The sequence below is a fragment of the Myxine glutinosa genome, chromosome 2 (genome assembly GCF_964187855.1).
Source record: "Myxine glutinosa chromosome 2, kmMyxGlut1.1, whole genome shotgun sequence".
NCBI classification, from domain to species: Eukaryota; Metazoa; Chordata; class Myxini; order Myxiniformes; family Myxinidae; genus Myxine; species Myxine glutinosa.
In genome coordinates this window covers 154594620-154612852 of record NC_136262.1, presented here as the reverse complement: position 1 = coordinate 154612852, position 18233 = coordinate 154594620, and the positions used below count along the sequence as shown (strand labels likewise).

Below are 18233 nucleotides of genomic sequence, written 5' to 3'. Positions count from 1 at the left end.
GTGGGACAAAAGGAACTAGTGGACCAAGTGGAAAAGAACACTGCAATAATCGGGGGGTTAAAAGCGACACAAAAAGACATGAAGAACGAATTAATGGCGACAAAGAAGGAATGTCAGATGGTACATGAGGGGTTGACGAAGAGGTTGGACGAGGTGACAGAAGAAATGGAGACGAAAGACCGGGAGGTGAGGACGCACATAGAAACGGTTAAGGTGGCGTTTGAGAAATAAATAGAGGGGGCGCACCGGTAAATGAAGGAGGAAAAGGAAAAATTAGAGGAGGTGGAAGAGGGGGTGAGTGAAATTAAGAAGAGACGGAGGGAAACTAAAAAGGAGGTAAGGGAGGAAGTGATGGAGTATGTGCAAGGTCTGTGTTCAAATCGTGATGGTGTGCTCGCTAACCAAATAAAGAGTTTGCAGGTGGCAGAGGAGGTGCGACGACGAGGTACCGAGGTGAGTGGCGATATACGTGGAAATGTATGTGGTGTGAGGGGAGATTCAGTCGGCTTGGGGGTTGGTTTGGACCCGGGTGTTCGTGAGAGGCCGCTGGTGAAGTGTGCGACAGGTACGGAGTGCGAAAGAGGAGGTGTGCGAGAATGTCCGACTCTGGGGTGTGTGAGGAAAAAGTGCGCGCCGAGGAGTGAGTGTGCTGTCGAGAGTGAGTTGGTCGTAGCGCGTGTGCGGGGGGGGCACATGGAAGCGCGGAGTAGGGAGTGTTACAGGGGATGTAACGGAAGCATGCACACCTGTGGTGAGTGCTACGGAGGGTGTAACGGGAGAGTGTGCGCAAGAGGATGCGCGAGAAAGGTGTGTAAAGGACGGGTGCATGAGGAAAGAGTGCGCTGTCGAGAGTAAGGGTGAATGCGCGACCGAGAGTGGTGGTGAAAGTAGTAAGAGTGACACGGAGCGTGAGTTGGTTGTGGCAGGTGAGAGAGGATGTACACCTGGAATGAAAGGATGCACACCTGGAATGGTAGAGCGCGTATGGGAATGCACACTGGAGTTGGTAGTGAGGCACGTGATTGGGTGTGCAAGTGAGAGCACACCTGTGGTTGTCACAGAGGAGTGGGCGCGAAGAGGTGTGCTGGTGAGGTGTGGGGACGACGAGTGTGTGCAAAGGTGTGCGGTGGTCAGGTGTGTGACCAAGTCTGTGAGTGGAATGAGTGTACCTGGGTGTGTAAGAGAAGATGCAATGACAAATAGCATGGAGACAGCTGGATGTGTGAGCAAGGAACGGGCTGCGGGGTGTGAGCATGCAAGTGGAGCATCGACGCTAACCGGGTTAGCGGTTAGAGCGACTTATAGCTGAAGCGGGCCTTCGGTGCATGCCGGGCAGCTTCGTGTGCCGCGGGGACCAGAGGGGATCGTGACCGCGGCGGTTTCGAAAGAACCGCCGTACGCGATCCACGCCGGGCCTCGCTCTGAGCGTCCGTGCTCCGCTAGGCGGAGCGGGCGGCCCGGTAGGAAGGGTCGTCATGGCGACCCCCTTTTGTTGAGGCGTTCCGGCAGGGCGAGATCGGGCCATTGGACGGCTCCGTGCTGAGATGGTGCATTGGATCTCGGCCCGAGTAAACCTCCTTGCCTGCACCGGGTGCCGGACGCATCCAACCGCCGGCACCAAACCACCCGCGTTCATTGCTCGGCTTTGCGAAGCCGGGCTTTGGAAATGAATTGGCGCACCGAGAGGCTCAAGTGAGTAGACGTGTGATGAGGATAGTGTTTTGGACCCGAAATTGAAAAACAAAATTTGATGATTGGCAAGGATTGGCAGAGTGATGATTGGTAGTGATTGGCAAAAATTTTAATTGGCTGGAATTTGGTGTGCAAAATTGGTAGTGGAAGATACCCGATGTGGTGGGATGGCAACTCTGCCATCTCTCACAACGGGGGCAAAGGAGCACTAGTCTTATGGGGTTTGGCAGTGAAAACTAGCCCGGGAGGGTTAGGATATTGTGTGTAGAGACTTAGAGATTGACAATAGGTAACGCTAAGGTTAGGTAGTGACAATGATACCTGTAGTGGGGACGCAGGTAGATTAGTTGGATGATAATGACGAGGGAGCTCAATAGTTTAAAGGGGCGACTGGGAAGCGCAAGTTCCAGAGGGGAGTAGTTAGATGAGATGATGCCGTGTGTGTGAGGATCGAAAGTGTATTGAGCAGGGTATGAGTAACTGATTGTGATTGTGAGTTGTATTGTGATTGCACAGGTGTGCAACTGAACAGGTGGATGGAGCAGTGTATGAGTGAGAGTGATAGTGATGTGAGTTGTGCTGACCAAATGGTCCAGGGAGGAAGGAGGGTGCAGGTGGCACCAGGTAAGATTGCACAGGTGTGCAACTGCAGGTGAATGGAGAATGGTTGTGTGGGATATATGGAGTATGGAATGGATGGTCGTGGAGGGAGTATGGTGGAAACTGGAGTGGAGTGGATGGTGCGAAGGTGTGGATGGGGGAAAGGAGGATGGACCCCCATCACGAATACCCGGGGAGGGTAGTCTAAGAGTTAGGTAGAGGGTACAGGTAAATTGTGGTTGGATATTGGCATCTGTGGTGCGTGTGGAAGAATGGAGTTTGGATGGGTGCATTAGTGTTGTGGAAATGGCTGGGCTTGTAGCCTGTTAGTATGTGTAGTTGATTGGGCACTCCACCACTATGAGGATGTCGGCCAGGTGAGGCCGCAGGTGGGCTCTGGGAGCCGTTAGAGTTGTGGATGGGGCCCGAGGATCCGGAGGACGGACCCGGGTAGCCCAGTGCCAGAGGGCACCGAGGGGTGACAGATCCAGGAGGGGCCTTCCCCCGTTAGATAGGTTAGGGTGAGGAGCTAGGTAAGCTCGGGTGGCAACTACAGTGGTGGAGGTGTGCAGGTGGGTAGACCTGCTGGGAGAGCTACACGACTCAGCCCGGAAATTGTGCAAGGGCACCGGGAGATGAATCAGGGGAGTGAGACCCCAAATTGATGAAGCACCACAGTTTGGTCAATGGGAATTGGTTTTTAGAACCCATAGAGTAAGTTGGCCAATGGTTTTGCAGGGAAAGACCCCGGGTAGTGTAAAGTGTGGTAATGTCAGTTAGAGGATAGTTAGGATTAAGAATCTCCTCGCACCATCTGCATCCACTCACCTGAGGTGACAAAACTCCACACCATGCCAGGTTGTTTTATTATTTTTATTGTGCAAATGTTTGGAATGTGAGACGCATCATGACATGGGTGTGACATTGTGCTGATGTTCCATCTCTTCCTCCTTATGAGGATTGATGATGAATTGGTGATGGCAAATTTTGAATTAGAGGGATTGTGAAGACTAATTTGGTGTAGGGGAAATATGGGGAAGACAAGACATTAGTGACGAATTTGGAATGTGTACATTGTTGTAAATATGGGGTACGGGCAAGGGTAGAGTAGGTGACGGGGGGGTGACGTACGGTAGAGACGAGCTTTTCTCCGCTCCGTCTCCATACGCACCTCGCCTTGCATTGCCTTTATTGATGTGTACCCTTGTGACCTTACCCCTCGCTCACTTGTCTTCCCCCCCCCCCCCCCTTGTCTCCCACACGAGGACTGTGCGCCAGTGGGTGCCGAGCGGAGCGTGCGGGAGTCCGCCATTGTGCGCCCGAAACTCTCGCAACCACAGCTGTCTGCATCGATGCACCACGTATGGACCACATGTCTGTGGCTGAGCACCACTTGTGGACCCCATGGGTTGGGGCATGGCCCCTCTGCTGGAACCGGCCATGAAGGCCCGAGATCTTGCTGGTGGACCTGGGTCACAGGGCACCTATGCCCCACAGGTGAACCACAATAGTCGGCCCTGTGGGCCATAAATAAATAAAAAACGGACACGTTGGTGCAAGTTTTATGTCCAAATAGGCCGCCAGCAAAGAAGATGACAACATCTGGAAGAGAACAATAGCCGGCAGAGGGAGCCGAAGAGGAAGACACCACCAGGGGTTTGTTGGGTTTACTGTTTATTATTGAACTGAGATGACTGTGCACCGATTGGTGCTTGATGGTGTTTTTGGTGCGTTTTTGGGTGCTTCATGGTGCGTCGATGCAGAGCAGACTGCTTCCCCCCCAAAAGAACAATCACAGGTCCTGGGTTGCCATTGTAAATAAAAATAGCGTCGCTGTAAATAATACTCCCCCATCGTAAATGTATAGTTTGAAGACCATTCCGCAATTCGGTTAGCTGTGGGCGTAAATCTGTTAGGCAGGGTGCAATGGAGCAGCGGGACATATTTATTTATGTTTTAAAACTGTCACACTCAGGGTCAGGTTAAATGTAGAGGGAACCACACCTACGTACCACACTAAAAGTAAAGGTAATAGGCCCGGGACGTGCCTAAGAGGAGGAGGGTGCAGTGTTGTGGATATGGGAATTGTGTTTCTTTTATTGTTGTGTGAATTGTTGTGAAAATATCACCCTCCTTCCTCCAGTTGTGTATAAAGGTCAAAGTGCATCCCGTAATTAGGTCATATACAATCACGTTAGCCAATCATAGATTTCCTCCTTGTTGACAGTTATTTCCTTATTCTGTGTATTAGGTTAAGGCTGTGTCTTCCATTAATTGACACTCCATTGCACCGAATTCAAATAGATAGATCCCCTTTTATTCCCACAGCCCCATTCCCAAAGCCTCGATTGCCAACTGCATTCGCCGCAGCTGCTGGGCGGTTTTCACCGCGACTCCATTAGCCACGAGGTGGGCTCGGAGAAGAAGGGGGAGGAGCCGCCGAATCCAGGGCATGGCCCGCCGATCGTCATCAAGGGTGGAGCCAGAGAGCCCGTGCCCACCAATCAGGGCCGAGGCGACCACCGATGGGCGTGTCCTGGAGGCCGGCGGCTTGATCGCCCGAGGGCGATATAAGCGCGCGCGGAAGCCTAGGAGTTGAGCAAGGAGTCGAAGGTAGTTGCGTTTGAGCAAGGAGTTGAAGGTGGTTGCGTTTGAGAGAGGAGTCCAAGGTGGTTGCGTTTGAGAGAAGAGTCCAGACGAGCTTGGTAAAGGCAGAGGAAGGGATCCCCACGGAGAGTTGCGCCCATTAAGAAGTTGGCTCCACAAGCAGTTTTGGCTCCACCAGCAGCGTTGACTCCACCAGGCAGCTTCGACCCGTTACCCAGCGGGAGCCAGATTGCGGTGGCATCGGTGGCCGTCGAGGTCCAGCCCGACGTCCCGTGCGGGATCAAGCCCGAACCATCTGCCCCAGCTGAACCTTCCCATTCCTCCTTCCAACATTCCTGCCTGAAAATTCCCCATTCGTGTGAGTCCGTCTTTGTTTGTTCTGTCTTGGGGTATAAGTTAAGCCTGTGTAGATAAGCTAGCATTTCACTGTGTCTCCTTGATTCCTTCTGTCATTATTTTATTATCTTTCCTTCTTCCTTGGTTTATTTCGGTCCTGTAAATAGTAATAAATAATAGTCGTAGTTCAAACCTTTTTGCCTTCGTCTTCCTCTTCTTCACATCCGTGTCGTCGTTGTCTTTTCCCTCATTGAATATCCGTGGCACGATTTGGCCAACGTTTCAGGATCGGGTCTAGTCTTGGTAAACGGCTCACGCCACGGTTCGCTTCGCTCGGCGCAACATCCATTACGCTGCGGCCGTGAGCAGGGGGTGTTCCTTCGCGTACCGGGAAGCGCTGGTATTTAGGTCATAGGACTTGTGGGCCTAAAACCCTATCCAGCGCCGACCGGGCATGGCGTCATACCCCCGGGACCACGTCGGTCAGTAACAGACGAGGGGCTTAATCCCCCCTCGAAGGGGAACCATAGGCCGACGTCGGGTTCCGTAACAATATATATATATATACATACATACACACATATGAAGACCACCTGGAGAGAAGAATGAGATTGTAGAGTGTGGCAATTTGTTCCACAGTTGGAAAACAAGAGGAACAATTGAGTGGACTTGAGCAGTGATCCTGGATATCGGTAGTTTCACCATAAGGATGTTGATGTTGGACCGTGTGTGCCCAGCAAAAACATGGGAGAGGGGGTGGTTGTGGGGGGAGGACAAAGCACTGAAAGAGCAGAGGGTGAAAGATCAGAAAGGAAGGGTGGTATGAAACAGAGAGACCTCCGACCTGTTTGTGATGGCGAAATGTAGACTCAACTTCATCCTTTATGTTAACACAGAGAGGTTTATTCCAGAGATTTTCCTATTTCCCTGCTAGCCTAAAGATAGCTTTCTCCTTACATTACCAAAAGGCAATGATCCTTGAGGGGAGCCTGCAATACAAGCATCAGTAGGTGTGAGATGAAATGAGAAGCACTAAATGATCAAATCAAAGGAAGTCAAACTGTTTGCTGTGATCAAAGCTGCACCTTCGTTACAATTTCCATGGTATTTGTACTTCATCACATGCTGTACAGTGAGATGAGAAGCAAGAAGCTTATTTCAAGTGATAAATGCGTTCAGTGCAATGTAAGTATCTGGGAGGTACCAAGGAAGGACTGGATTCTACAGAGTTCTCCAACGCATCTCAACATAGATTTGGCAGCTACTTACATGGCAATGACTATGTAATACTTTGGCAAAATGTGGAGGTTTTGCAAAGCGATAGTTTTTCAAGAACATCTAAAAGGCCATTTATATAGATCAAAAGTACTATTGCTTCGAGAATATTGCTTTGAAGGATTGTAGCTTACAAGGGAACACTGCACAGGTTAATAAGGCAGGGCGAGTGACTCACTGTTTGCATTTGCTTTGCTTGTTTTGCCAAGCCAGGTGTAAAATTGAATGTGCAGATTTTAATAATAGCTGAAACGAGGCAGGGGACCCAAAAGGAGCAGCATGGTAATAATCATTCCAAAAACAAATGTATTTTGCAGAAACCGGGTAAGCAGTGGGACCAGAATGGCAGGTAATGAGCCCCAGAGAAATTTAGCGTCCAATGAAAACTTGCTTCACAAAATTTGTGCTGTATAAGGTATTTGATATACAGTGCTGTCTTGTCTGTCTGTATGTGGTTCTGTCCACACTTCCTGCCTTAGAGCATCTTGGAATAGGCACTAAAATGCTCCAACCCAATGCCGAAAGGTTGCAGCTCCAACCTCGTGGAGATTTGTTTTGGCCTGTGGGGGTCACGTGTCATATTTACACATATTAGTGAAAGCAGGTGTTGCAAACATGAACTCAGGAGAGCAATGATGGACCTGGAGATGCAATGATGGAGAGCAATGCTGGACTCCTCGTTTCCTTGCTTAAGGCCCTACAGAATCATGCGGCCATTGATTACACTCATAGTCGTGCGGAGAATGTGGATACTTTGTATATTTATTTACGTTGAGCATACAGAATAAAAAAAATACTTAAAAGCAATTTGTTCAGACAGAGAATCGACCTTCGAACAAGGAAGTGCAGAGGCGCAAGCCAAGCTCCACTGGTCTCCCTGCCGGGGGAGCGGGAAGGGTGGAAGAGGGAGCACCCGATGTATGATGCTCGATCACGCAAAGTGCCATTATTTTATGTTTTTATATCAATTGGATTAAGAATTGAAAGTTTTTATTTTCACATTGACCTCCCACGTGCTCAAAGAATGCACTACAGCAGATTTCGGTGGAAATTGGTCCAGAGGTTTGGAAACGTACAGGCAACAAACAAACTGACGAATATAATGTGACGGCCGTCAACTCTAGATAACTCTGAGAGGACGGTGTGTCTTCGACAGATTTTAAATACTTGAAGATAATCATACATGACTTTCTTTACAAATGTCCCAATTACCAAGCAGCTTGCTTGGTGTGTTCTGTTAGCATACAGTTTGCTTATTTATTTATTTATATGTATATATATATTTACATATATATATATATTTCTTTTTTTTTGCATACAAGATTGAGGCTTGTGTAAGAGCTAGCATTAATGACAAAAAAAACATAAACGGACACATAAAACATGTAATAAAGGGAGCAGGAGACAAGGTGGGAAGAGAGAGGGAAGCACACAAGTACAACAGTAGAGAACAGGCACATCGGGAGTTCTGTGGAGGGAGAGGGCATGGGAATGGGGGGGCGGGGTGGGAGAGGTATAAAAAACATGCACACTGCTCAGACTTCCAGGAAAGAAGTTGGTATTTCACAAAAGTGGATCTGGGGTGAATTAACGGGGGTAGAAAAGATCAAGGTTTTGGATGGGGGAAGATAAGAGATGGTGGTGAACAGCTGTTTTAAAGACCTGGAGGGAGGAGTGGGATTGAAGAGAGTGAGGGAGTTTGTTCCAGAGGCGGGAGAAAAGAGGAATGAAAGAGTGAAGGTGAGCAGAGAGTCTTGATTTTGGCAGTTTCACCAGAAGAGGGTTGCTGGCAGATCTTGTACGACCTGAAGGAATATTTGGGGGACAGAGCACAGACAGACCTGGGGGAGCTAGGCCGGAGATGAGTCGGTAGAAGACAGAAAGACCACCAACCTGCCTGCGGTGAGCGAGTGAAAGGCCCTCAGAGTTAGCTTCATCGCAGGAGATTCCAATGATTCTGAAAGCTTTGGTTTCAACAGCGTGAAGCCGAGCTAGGTGTGAGGCAGGAGCACCAGCCCAGAGGGGAGAGCAGTATTCCATCAAGCGGCGGACGAAAGCCTTGTATGTGGTGAACAACAGGTGTGCCAAGGAAGGACTTCGCACAACGGAGGATGCCCTGTCGGTGACTGGCTTTGGATGCCAGCTTTGAAATGTGGTTTTCCCAGGAAATATCATGGTAGATAGTGAGACCCAAAAGCTTGTGACAAAACTTATTGGAGAGGATTGTTGAGAAAGTAGATGGGAGGGTTGTCCAGACGTTCTTCGGATAGACAAAGTGAGAGTGTGATATTTGTCAGGATTAAAAGACATGTTCCACTTGGTTGACCAGTCTGTGATTTTGTCCAGGTCTGCAGAGAGTGAGGAGGCTGCAGACTGCCAATCTGATGGATGGGGAATGGAGCAGGGGAGAGTGGAGGCATCAGCAAAGAGATAGAGAGGATTTTCCAGAGAGTCGGAGAGATCATTGATGAAGACCAGAAAAAGCACAACGCCCAGAACACTATCTTGGTGAACTCCAGCCTGAACAGGAAGGGGAGATGAGAGAAATCCATTCAGGACCACACGTTGACTGTGACTGGTGAGGAAGTCCGCAAGCCATGTGTGGAGGTTTCCATGGATACCAAAGGAGGAGAGTTTGGTGAGCAGAGCGGGGTGCCAGACCGTATCGAAGGCACGTTATATGTCAAGGGAGACAGCTCTGATTTCCTGTTTGGTGTTGAGGGCCTCCATCCATTGTTGAGACAGCAGAAGCAACATGTCCAGAGTAGAGTAACCTGGTCTGAATCCAAATTGATGATCAGAGATCAAGCCATTGGAGAAGAGGAACGATTTGATATCCAAAGCACTGATGGATTCTATGACTTTGCTGATAATTGGGAGCAGGCTGATTGGTCTGTCGTTGCAAGGATCTGTTTTTGCACCTTTTTTGTGTAAAGCGGTAATGTTTGCTGATTTCCAAGATGCTGGCAGTTGACCTTGTGCAAAAGAGAGGGTGAAGAGAACAGAGAGAGGGTGAGATAGAGCAGCAGAGCAGGATTTTAGGAGCCGTGGGCTGATGCAGTCTGGTCCATTTGCAGAATCAGAGTCGAGGTTTGACATAAACTTCTGCACCTTGACAGGAGAGAAGGACACAGAGTCCAGGAGCAGCTGGGTTTGACTGGGTACGGTGGGTACAGAGAGAGATTGGTTTGGGACACAAGATTTTGAGGCAAACACAGAGTTGAGGCATTTTGCTTTTTCACATGCGGAGTCGGCTGTATAGCTATTTGAGGTGAGGGAGGGAATGTAGGGGGAACAAACACCAGAAACAGAGTTGACCAGATACCACTAGGATTTGGATTTTGAGGAGGGAGAGAGGTTTGAGAGTTCAGTCTTGAGAGGAGAGAGATATTGTTTCCTGGTTCTCCTGAGGGTAGACACACACTTGTTCTGAGCTTTGTGAAAGGAATGGCGATTGCCTTCAGTTGGATTAGCCTTCCAAGAGGCGAAGACAAGTTGTTTCAGGGCAACTGCCTCACCACAAGATTCAGTGTACCATGGGCAGGAGGAAGAGTATGACAACTGAAGACGAGATGGGATAAATCTGTGCATGAGAGAGAGCAATTTACTTTGGAAGAGTTGATGTCAGAGGCAGTAGAGATGGGAGACCAGTCCAGGTGATTGATGGCTGCTTGAAGACCGTGCCAGTCGGCCTGAGTGAAATGCCACTATCGTCGACGCTGAGGAGGCTCTCTGAGAATGGCCAGAGAGATGTCCACTTTAACAAGCACATGATCAGATGAACCGATTGGAGCAGAAGAAGAGCAGCAGACATTTGCAGGGAAGTTAGTCATAATCAAGTCTAGAAGAGAAGATGCTCCGTTGACTGAGATCCAGGTCGGAAAGTTGACAGATTGTGTCAGTCCCAATGAGTCGCAGAACTTCTGTCTGTGTATGACCTAGTGCAGATACTGAAAGAGATTGTTCATCACAAGGTCCAATACTACAAAAAAAAATACCTGAGATTTTTATTTTAGACCAGTTTTATGACCTTACTTCAACTTATGGTGTGCAGTGGTCTTATGCTTAGAAATGAAAGAGACCATTTGAATGAAATAGTGGTGGGTTCAGTGCCTAACAGTGCCTCTGGGCTGTTTCATGCAAACCTGCCTTTGCCATAAAATACTCCTGGGAAGCAACCTTTTTGTAATGCTCAATGGTGGGGAGGAGGAGGCGGGGAGGTGAGTGAGGAGTGCATTGAACATGGGTTAGAGGTTATGTTTTCCAAAATTAGTGATTTGTATCCCTCTTCTTCCTGAAGTCGCTTGTGGCAGCAGCTGATCGATTACTGCGTGGATAGAGTGTGTTGCCGAGCAATTTGTGCAAAAGTGCTGCCCCTGGGTAAAAAAAAACAGAAGCTTTGATTTTGGAGCCAGATTCGCCCTGGGTGTCTGCCAGGATCCTGTCAACCAACCTAAATGTGCTACTTACTATTCCGCCTCCTCACCTATGTGTTTGCAAAGCTTGGGAATCGACAGGTGATTTATCCCGAAAAATGTGTGATGACATTAAATTGATGGCGCCTCCTTGAGCCTATAATAATGGCAGTAATGTATCCGAGCAATTCTTCCTGTTCTCCAGCTATACAATGCTAACGTCTTTGCTCACACCCACAGTCATGCATTACCTGGTATCTCATTCTGAGTGCTCTCTCTCTCTCTCTCTCTCTCTCTCTCTCTCTGTCTCTCTGTCTCTCTCTGTCTCTCTCTGTCTCTCTCTGTCTCTCTCTCTGTCTCTGTCTCTGTCTCTGTCTCTGTCTCTGTCTCTGTCTCTCTCTCTCTCTGTCTCTCTCTCTCTCTGTCTCTCTCTCTCTCTCTCTCTGTCTCTCTGTCTCTCTGTCTGTCTGTCTCTCTCTCTGTCTCTCTCTGTCTCTCTCTCTCTCTCTCTGTCTCTCTCTCTCTCTGTCTCTCTGTCTCTCTCTCTCTGTCTCTCTCTCTCTCTGTCTCTCTCTCTCTCTCTCTCTCTGTCTCTGTCTCTGTCTCTGTCTCTCTCTCATTTGGTTATGGTCAACTGTTAATATGTCTGACAGGGTTTTTTTAATGCAGGATCTGAGGTTTATAGTGGAGTTCACGCACACACACACACACACACACACACACACACATACATGCACACACACACATGCACACACATCTCACACACATGGACATAATGATGAATACACGAGACAACACAAAAATGTTCGACAAGACAAACAGCCACTGAGCTTGGAGGAAGGTCCGCCACTTACCAGGGCATTCTGGGTACCAGTGACGTCAAAACAATGGCACCGCTTTTCTCACTGTACTCAGCGGGGAATTTTCCAATGAGGAATTTCTCATCCCGATAGATGCCAACCTATGTGGATTCCATGCTCTATTTTTTTTATTTTTTTTTATGCAGCACGTACCATTTAAAAAAGTCTTTGACTTGGCCTGGGTTTGAACCTTCGACCTCCCTCGACTGTTAAGCTGGTGCTTCACAGACAGAATCGTGGCATCACTGGGCATACTGTCCCTCAGATGGACGTCAAGCTGGAGATCCGTCTGCTGCCATTAGTTGGTGGGTGTTAGATATCACGGTGTGTTTTCACCAAGAGAAGGCGAGTTATCACCCGCCACCCTGGCCAAGTTCTAAATTCCTGTCCTCATATATACAGGGGCACTGCATCAATGGCACAGCCATGCGTCGGTGGTGATGCAACCAGCATGTCGGATTCACAATTGATTCTCTGTCTATTGTGAAATGATGCTCATGATGACTGCTATTGTATATGATTATTCGTCCCATACCCAGAGGGGACTATGGGGTTGCTCTCCATCTCTCCATCTCTCCATCTGTCTGTCTGTCCCACCTGTGGTTTTGTGCACCTTTCCCCCATACCCTTTAACATATTCAACTGAAACTTGGTACATGGCTTTATTATAACTAGTGGGGTCACCCGTGGGAATCGCACGGTCATGGAGGTGTATCGTTGTGATCGGTGCAGCCATTTTTGCAGTACCCAGGACAATAACGTTAGGCGGGAGTCCAAACCTAAAAATGCTGGAGACGAAAGCTGAAATTGTAAAAACAATATAGCCTATTTTACTCCAGGGGGTCCCAGGATTACCCACCCAAAATTTCGTTGCGATCGGTTCAGTCGTTTTTGCGGTACCTGGGAACGGACGGGCAGACAGACAGACAGACGGACATTTGGTGAATTATAGTATGATAAGTTACTGAAAAAGTTTGAGTTTCAGGACTTTTCACCAATTTTTCACGGAGTTATGCCCTTTTTTATTGGTACAAGAACATTCATTGAGACCGGTCTGGGGCATGTATTGTCTCTTGTTTTTTTTGGTTTTTTTCAATCATATTGCATCGACTGTATACAAGGTAATGACAGAACACATGTGTGAGAGAGAGACGGACATACGTACGACATGAGAAAATGCACACTCCGCCACCCCTTCAAGTGAAAACGCACACCTTATTCATCTATGATTGGCATTTAAATTGATAGATTAACTTAAACTTTTCCCATCACTGGGGACAGGTACTTTTGCTAGTATCTAATAAAATGATATAAGGGGCCGTCCAAAATTGTCATCATCTTCACGATCGTACAAAACAGTAAGGTGGGAGCGGGGGGAGTTGCTAACTCGTGTGGGACGTTAAATGCATTTTGAGAATATCGATTTAAAACCTGCGTCCACCATGCACGACATCACCATGACAACCCAGCTTCACACTGAGCCTGCAGCTTCATCGAATCACCGCCCACCCGGTCCCAGGTAGCCACTTAGCGTGGCGTGAACATGCCTCTCGATAACCTCCTGTTTCAAGACTTGCATGCCCATTCAAATCACCTCCAACATCTATCCCATCACCCAATGGGAAACCTATCACTTCTCGTGCTGCGCACCATTCCAGAACTCATTTTCCTGGTCCTGGGATGCCAACTGAGGTGCATACCTTGGAATATCATTCAGCAAATCTCACTCAACAATCTGCTTTAAAGACGTGAGCAACTCACTCACCCTGAAAATAACCACCACCTTCTTTACTAACTTCCTATCCAAAACCACACTTACCCCAATCTTCCTTCTCCTACTCCCACCATGGAGAACCACAAATGCCACAGAGCTCCCTTGCACCATTTCCTGTCGTTCTGATCTCTTACAAATAAGCCACCCATACTCTTATTCTCCTCAGAGCATCTACAATCTCCCTATCCCTTTCTCGTCAAACTACCAACATGCCACGACCCAAATCTCAACCTCTTCATACTCCTCATCATAGCTGCTTAGACAGTAACCAATCACAGAGAGAGGTATTGCCCTCTCCCTCACACCAGCCTGCCCACACAAACTGAATGCAGACCCAGCAGTGCTTGCTCTCCCATACCAATTCTGCTTGGCGAGGCCTCACTCCTGTTTGTAATGGTACCATTTACGTCATTCACTCTTTGGAGGAACTGCGCTTGGTTGTTCGTCTGAGGGTTTTACATCGGGGTGGTTGACCAGGCTGATAACCCACTAACTGAAGAGCCAGGCATTTGAAGTTGGAGTTTCAATCTCTTAACCACCTGTCGACCAATCCGAAAGAGTGTGGGCTGTCCCAGTTTTTCTCATAATTTATTTCTCTTAGATCCTTCCTCCCACCCCCCAGCCCCTCCCAATTCAGCTTAGCAGGTGTTGAGATGGTCTTGTACATTGGAATTGTTCCTGTGGTGTGGGGGACAGTGTGCAAGGTGAGGCTGTGTTTTTGCTTTACTTGGTGAAACGTGCCACCCCTGCAAAGCCCTTGAGCCCACAATTCTGCTCGTAGTGCTGGAACCCCCAAAAAGCCAAAATGGTGATAAAATTGCAGTTATTATTTCTGACACTGAATTGTGAACGATAATTGTGGAGGGACAGCAAGGAGCCCTTTGCCTTCTCATCTCATCGTCTCGTTTCCTAACACAGAATGATTGTGCGAGTTGTCACTTGTAAACCAAGACCATCTTCCTCATCATTGTATATTGTATGCGGATTGTCATTAGCTCTCGGATGAAAACCCACCTTTCCAAGTTTATAAATGGCCCGGCAGGGGACGTTTTGATTTTCGACATCAATTTCCAGATTGAAAGCTGCTGTACTGGATTCTGCACCTGGCTTTTGATGACGTGATGCGTCATTGGCAATAAACAAAAGGAACATTTTCCGATTGCGGGAATGTTATTTTATGTGCACAAATGCATGCAGGTGAATGCACCTGCCTGACGTGTTCCTTTTCTTGGTGGTATGTTCCATGAAAAATCACACCAATGGAACAGCAATGTATAAGAGCAAGATTACACTGAGAGATACTAATTGAGCTTGGGGTCAAATGTCAGGCGAGCGTGCTACTGCTGGTTTTTATTTTGTGGAGCTTTCTGATTTTATTTATTTAGTTATCGGTTGCTCGTAACTGATCCAATGCTACCGTTCTGTTTACAGGCCGCAATCTTGGCTGCGCAGGAGTGCGGAGTGGATGTTCGAAGCGTGCGGGATTTTTTGGCGCATTGGAAAGAGATGGGGTGACCGGTGATGCCCACGCGCTGTACGCGACACAAGGTGGCAGGCACGGTGCACTGGGCAGCGTACGTGGGGCCGGGATAGAAGAGGGTGCCACTGGCTGTCGGTGTCCGAGGCCAGACGTAGAAACACATCACCATCAGATGCGGATTGGCAAGCGTCACAAGTTGGGCATGGTAAAGGTTCGTAGCCTGTGCGACATGACCCTTGCGATGAGAGAAAACGCTCTCGGCCAAAATCGCGCCTTCTCGGAAGATTATTGCCAATTAGAATGCTCTCAGATGTTTTGAGGATGTGTTTCCGTTTGCATGCGTGGCACTGCGGGTGCATATAGCATTGTAACAGTTGTTATGTAATGGACCACGTAGCAAAGTACACTTGTGATGTCTTTTCTCTTTTTTTGCCGGAGTTGCCACACTTTGCCTCTGTGCGAACGTCTTCCACTTTTTCCTTGCAACGTAGCCGTACGGCCACGGAAAGTTGCACACTATCCATCACATGCTAGGCCAGCCATGACAAGTGACCATGGGTCCACTCACCCTCACATGATTATTGTATTTCTGAAAAGAGTGAAGAAACCTTTTTTGTTTTGTATTTAAGCGCACACCACATTCTGATGCTTTTGAATCGCGTATTATATTTAAAAAAAAACATTCATGCGGTTTAGCCGAAAGAGTTCTCTCAATTGTGCGTTTTATTGCACCTCCCTCACCTCCACCGCCCTCACCACTTCCCGTCAATGCCACCACCAGTCCACCATCACACTGCCCGTGCACGTCAAACTGAAGCTCATGTGATACTCATTCCTGTCGACGAGTATCACATCAGCTTCACTTAGACATGCATGGATTGGTTTACCTTAATCTTGTTTTCCTCTTGAATCGCACCTTGGTTTTTGTCTGCCCGACTGACTATCTCCATTTTCTTGTCTGCATAAGTAAGTCGGTCTCTAAAAGCTTGCATTTGCTTCCATTAGAAACCCGGAAATAACAACTCGAAAGGAAAGATGTAAAAATCCATCACAAGACTGGCTAAGGCTGTAGGGATGAAAGACGTCATTGCGCTCGTACTTTCTCAACAGTTGTCGAACAGCAGGGCACTTGGTAAAGAAATGTGAAATTGCAAGTAGAAAATGCAGGTGCTTTGTTAATTGCAGATTATAATGGCTGGCCCCGCTGTGGCTCATGGGCCGTATTACCTGGCCCAGGTGCCTTGCGCTCATGTTGAGGATTGGCTTATTGACGCGGAGGGCCTGTTTCGGCCTTTGTACTCTTGGCTCATTATGCTCCGGGGAATGGGCACTTTGGGAGAAAATGGATCCTGCCTGGGAAATGAATAAGGAGGTGATTGAGTATAAGGTGTGCTGAAATGCTCGCGCTATGATTGCTTTGATGATTGTAAAATCCAGACCCCTCTGTTCTACTGGAAATAGGCCAACCTTTTCCCTACTTCATTCTGTTATTACATGTCGCACCAAATGCAGTGGTTGATTCTACGATGCCGTCATGCTGTGTTTAAATTTTTTTAAAGTATTTTGAATTTTTGGTGATGTTCTTGGGGTTTAGGATTGTGAAGGTGGTAAAACTTTGTGTGTAACAGTTTCATATTTTGATTGGGGATGAACAGTTTAACATATCGAACTGAGCGTTCCATCTTATACCTTTGGATGGTTGTTTTTGGGGTAAAGTAATCGCTGAGTGCTTTCATTCCCATCTGTCTGTTGTGTCATGAGTCCCCCCGCGAACCTTCTGCCACAAATGATGCCGAAGTCATGAAGTTCACGAAGGATGAGAAAACAAGACCACAATGGCTGACGTTTGTGGGATTCACTTATCAGACCAATTAGGCCATCATGGATTTAGCTGATTGTGTGAAGGAAGATGGGATGGTGACCTTGTAGCCATGGTAATTATGAACACAAATTTTTTTCTTAGCCACTTGATGCTTCTATCGTTACTTCATATTAAACTTTTTTTAGGCCTTTCCTTAGCATAAAACCTTGTACTTTGACCTTCGGCTTTTGACTCCTTCCTCACACACTCGCCCACACTCCACCCCTTCCCCGAATCACAGTAGCAGCCATTTTCAAATTTATTTGTGAAATAATTTTGGCTCCAAAAGTCATAGAGGCAATGGCTTCGCATTGATTATAGCTGTAAGCAAACTTCTTGAAGAAAATTTAATCTGGAGCTAGTTTTGTGTGACGCGCATGGTGCGGCGTTGGTTTGATTTTTTGATACGTGGAATTGAAATGAAGTACTGTATCAGTGCAACTGCTTTTCCTGGTCCACATGCGGGGAATCTTTAAATAAATGGGCTTGAACACATGATGTTGTTTCATTTGGTTGGTTGGTAGTTACTGGAATGGAATTGACTTGTCTGACGACCCCAAAACCATGCACAGACAAGATCAATGTTCTACCTGTTGAATGGCATTGCGTCAGACATTTATACAGTGCACTGGAATTAAATTTAATCGTTTGTTTACTGACCTGGACTAACGGGACACCTGGTCTCGAGCATTGCAACACAACCGCTCGACGTTTACTTTTATGGGAGAGATGGCACACTGCGTGTCAGAAGTAAGACTCGGGTGCCTAGACATAGTAGATGGAGCACAGGCCAGGTGAAGCTGTTTTAATGGTGATATCCCTTCGAGGACGTTTCTCCACATTCCCTGGATACATTCCTATCAATGGCAAATCATCCCTTCTGGATTTAGTTTTTGAACAACTTCCACGCCAATGTATCTTGCTCTTTATCTGCTACAATTGGTTCATCTGATGTGCTTGTGAAGGTCAACATCTCTCTGGCCATTCTCACAGAACAGCCTCAGTGCCAATGAGTCTGGTAGTTCACTCAGGAAAACTGGCAGGGACTGCAAGCAGCCATCATGCTTCAGGACTGCTCTCCCGTATCTACCACCCCTAATATCAACTCAGCCAGGAAGTATTCCACAGAAAGCTACTCTCCCTTATGCACAGATTCGTCCCATTTCGTCTTCAGTTAGTTACCATACCCATCCTCCCACCAATGGTACACTGAATCCTGTGGTGATGAAATGGAAAACCAAATACTACATTGGAGTCATCAGAAGGAACCCGGATAAGCAAAGAGCAAATATGGAGTCATCAGGAGGAACCTGGATAGGATTCGGGTTTCAGC

The 18233-nt window shown here is 47.6% G+C and overlaps 1 protein-coding gene across 1 annotated transcript in view; it reads left to right on the top strand.

The window, feature by feature from the left end:
- The window catches only part of SMG5 (SMG5 nonsense mediated mRNA decay factor), a 290371-nt gene extending 272976 nt beyond the window's left edge, over window positions 1-17395 (top strand). Inside the window, exon 23 of the mRNA XM_068106896.2 lies at window positions 14991-17395. Coding sequence (XP_067962997.2) covers window positions 14991-15074 — 84 coding nt within the window. The 3' untranslated portion in view covers window positions 15075-17395. The remainder of the gene's footprint in view (window positions 1-14990) is intronic.
- Window positions 17396-18233: the final 838 nt, after the last annotated feature.